Source organism: Sardina pilchardus, chromosome 10 (genome assembly GCF_963854185.1).
Source record: "Sardina pilchardus chromosome 10, fSarPil1.1, whole genome shotgun sequence".
Taxonomy (NCBI): Eukaryota; Metazoa; Chordata; class Actinopteri; order Clupeiformes; family Clupeidae; genus Sardina; species Sardina pilchardus.
In genome coordinates, this window is record NC_085003.1 from 22,345,170 (window position 1) to 22,347,644 (window position 2,475).

General features: G+C 49.3%; 1 protein-coding gene across 1 annotated transcript in view; it reads left to right on the top strand.

Moving 5' to 3' along the window:
• The first annotated feature begins 1,153 nt into the window (after positions 1–1,153).
• Positions 1,154–2,475, top strand: part of myrf (myelin regulatory factor) — a 38,481-nt gene continuing 37,159 nt past the window's right edge. The window contains exon 1 of the mRNA XM_062547091.1: positions 1,154–1,590. Coding sequence (XP_062403075.1) covers positions 1,545–1,590 — 46 coding nt within the window. The 5' untranslated portion in view covers positions 1,154–1,544. The remainder of the gene's footprint in view (positions 1,591–2,475) is intronic.

The window sequence follows — 2,475 nt, forward strand, 5'->3', positions numbered from 1 at the left end:
GCCCTGGCCAGATGTGCCATTGTTCGCGCAGCCTCTCTCTCTGTCCACACGGCTCTGTGTCCTACGCAACAATCCCCGCACTGTGGACGGGAGAACAGAGGCGTTGTTCCCGGGCCGCCCGCACGCCCCCACGCCTTCACGCCCGCCCGCACACAGAGAGGGGGATAGAGAGGCCGATAGGGAGGAGGAGGAGAGAGATAAAGAGAGGGAGAGAGAGAGAGAGAGAGAGATAGTCCAGCTGTAAGGGACAAGACAACAAAACAGCATCTCATATACTGGACAGGGTGAGGGGTCTTTGGGGGGAGGGGTCACACAGTGGTATTGTTCATGGTGGGGGGGTTGGGTGTGTATCGGGGTTGTGTGTGTGTGGGGGGGGGGGAGCTGTAGGTAGGGAGGGGGGGCTGATGTGAGTTGGCCTAGGGAGGGGGCACTGGGGTGGGTTGGTTGGCGTGGGTAGCTACTGGGCCAGCTGGAGACATGGATCAGCTCTTATCTTCTCCCTAGCTGTGATAACCACAGCAGGAAACACTCCTTTTATTTAGGGCACCAAAATGGCCTCCACAACACACTACATGTATGGATTTGTAGGACTATTACACATCCATAAAACACAAGATTGAAAAAATACTAACCATGAAGTTTATTGTGGAGTTTATTGCACAATCTTAACTTCAGTTAACTTAGTGTAAAACCTTAACTTCACTCCCACACATCAACTTTGGGATGGTGTGTGTGTGTGTGTGTGTCTGCTTGTGATATAGTCGTCCCTGTCACCCGATCACTGACATTAAATCTGGCCCCTTTTTTTTAAAACCTGGAACACAAATCTGCCCCATAAGCGAAATTGAAAACACCTGTCTGCGCCGCTGTCAGTAACCCCTGTATGTCCACCCCTCTCGCGACATTAATGCGCTCCCTCTCACACACAAGTCCCCGCGTTGGCCTCGCCCGAGGACTGACCGTAAGCTCCGTCAGAGGGAGGGAGAGCAAGCACAGCCACCGCACGGAATGTGACGCAAAAGTTACTCCAGTCCTGCGCTGTGCGTTTGAAAAAAAAAACTGCGCGACTAATTGTAGCGTAACGAAACATTAAACGGGATTAACAGAGAGAGAGAGAGAGAGAGAGAGAGAGAGAGAGAGAGAGAGAGGAGAGAGAGAGAGAGAGAGAGAGAGAGAGAGTAATTTTACGGGTGGTCAGAGAGTTTCCCTCGGGGCGATGAACGGTCATTTACAGGCACTTGGGGTAACCAGAAGACAACCTGAAGAAACCTGCCAGGTTTCATAGCCAGCGCACGCTCCAGTCAATTGGAGAGAGACCGCCTCACTTTTTAAGTCGCTGAGCTCGGACTAGTGTACTCAGGCTTGTTCGTTTACCGGTAGACTTTGCTATTTTTTAAAGCGTAGGTCCCTCTAGTTGCGGGCTGGATTTATATGAATAATTTGGAGTTACGCGCCAGGATGAACCTGTGATACTCTGGCGATCCCCGCGGCTGCGTCGGTCAGGGGGGTGTCGTTGATGGAGGTTTTAAGTGGGACCTGCTAGGATGGACGTGGTTGATGAAACGGAAGCCTTGCAGAGATTCTTCGAAGGTAGGATTTGTTATCACCTTTAAAGTTGCTGCATGGTATTGCTGGCTTTATCGTAAACAACAATTAGCACGTTTTCCCTCCTGTAATGAGTGCTCCTCCTTTTTGAGTTGAAATTAGTTGAATCCTTTGTCATTTCACACATTATTTATGTGTCATAACAGCAACATGATTTACATATGTTGATAAATTCAACTACTTATTGAATATCTAGTTATCAATTCATTGTTCCTGATCAATGCTATTCTTACATTATTTGGCCATTTTAGTTGTCATAGTGTTTCTTTGTTTCTTTTTTCTCATGATGTGTGTGTTGAGGAGGTTTTTGATGGGTTTGTGTTGTGTTTGCCTGAGCTGATGGGATGTCAGGTCATAGAGTGTGTGACAGACAGAGAGATGGATGAGGAGAGAGGGCTGAGGAAGGGGGAGGAGGGTCACTCTGACTCACTGGAGATTTTGGGGAGCGCTTTCTCTCTGTCTCTCTCTGTTCTCTCTCTCTCTCTTTCTCCTTCTCTCTGTGCTCTCCATCTTTCTCTTTTCTCTCTCTCTGCTCTCTCTCTCTCTCTCTCTCCTCCACTCCCCCCTTCTGTCACCCTCGTTGAAATGAGGCAGATGATGTTCTCCAGAAGCTTCTCCTGAGGGGCACACAGAATCATGGGAAAAAAAGTTGGGAGAGTTGGGAAAGTTTGGGCAGGGGCTGAGAGGTAAGAGGTATGGGATGGGCTGGGATGTTTTGGGAAAAAGAGGGAAGAGAGAAGAGGGGAGCGAGTGCAGAGAGAGAGAGAGAGAGAGGAGGAGGAGGTGGGGGTGAGCAGAGGAATGTGGGCGCTTTAAGATAAATGGTGTGTCCTGTGAAGAGTAGGGAGAGGGTGAAGACGAGAGAAAAGA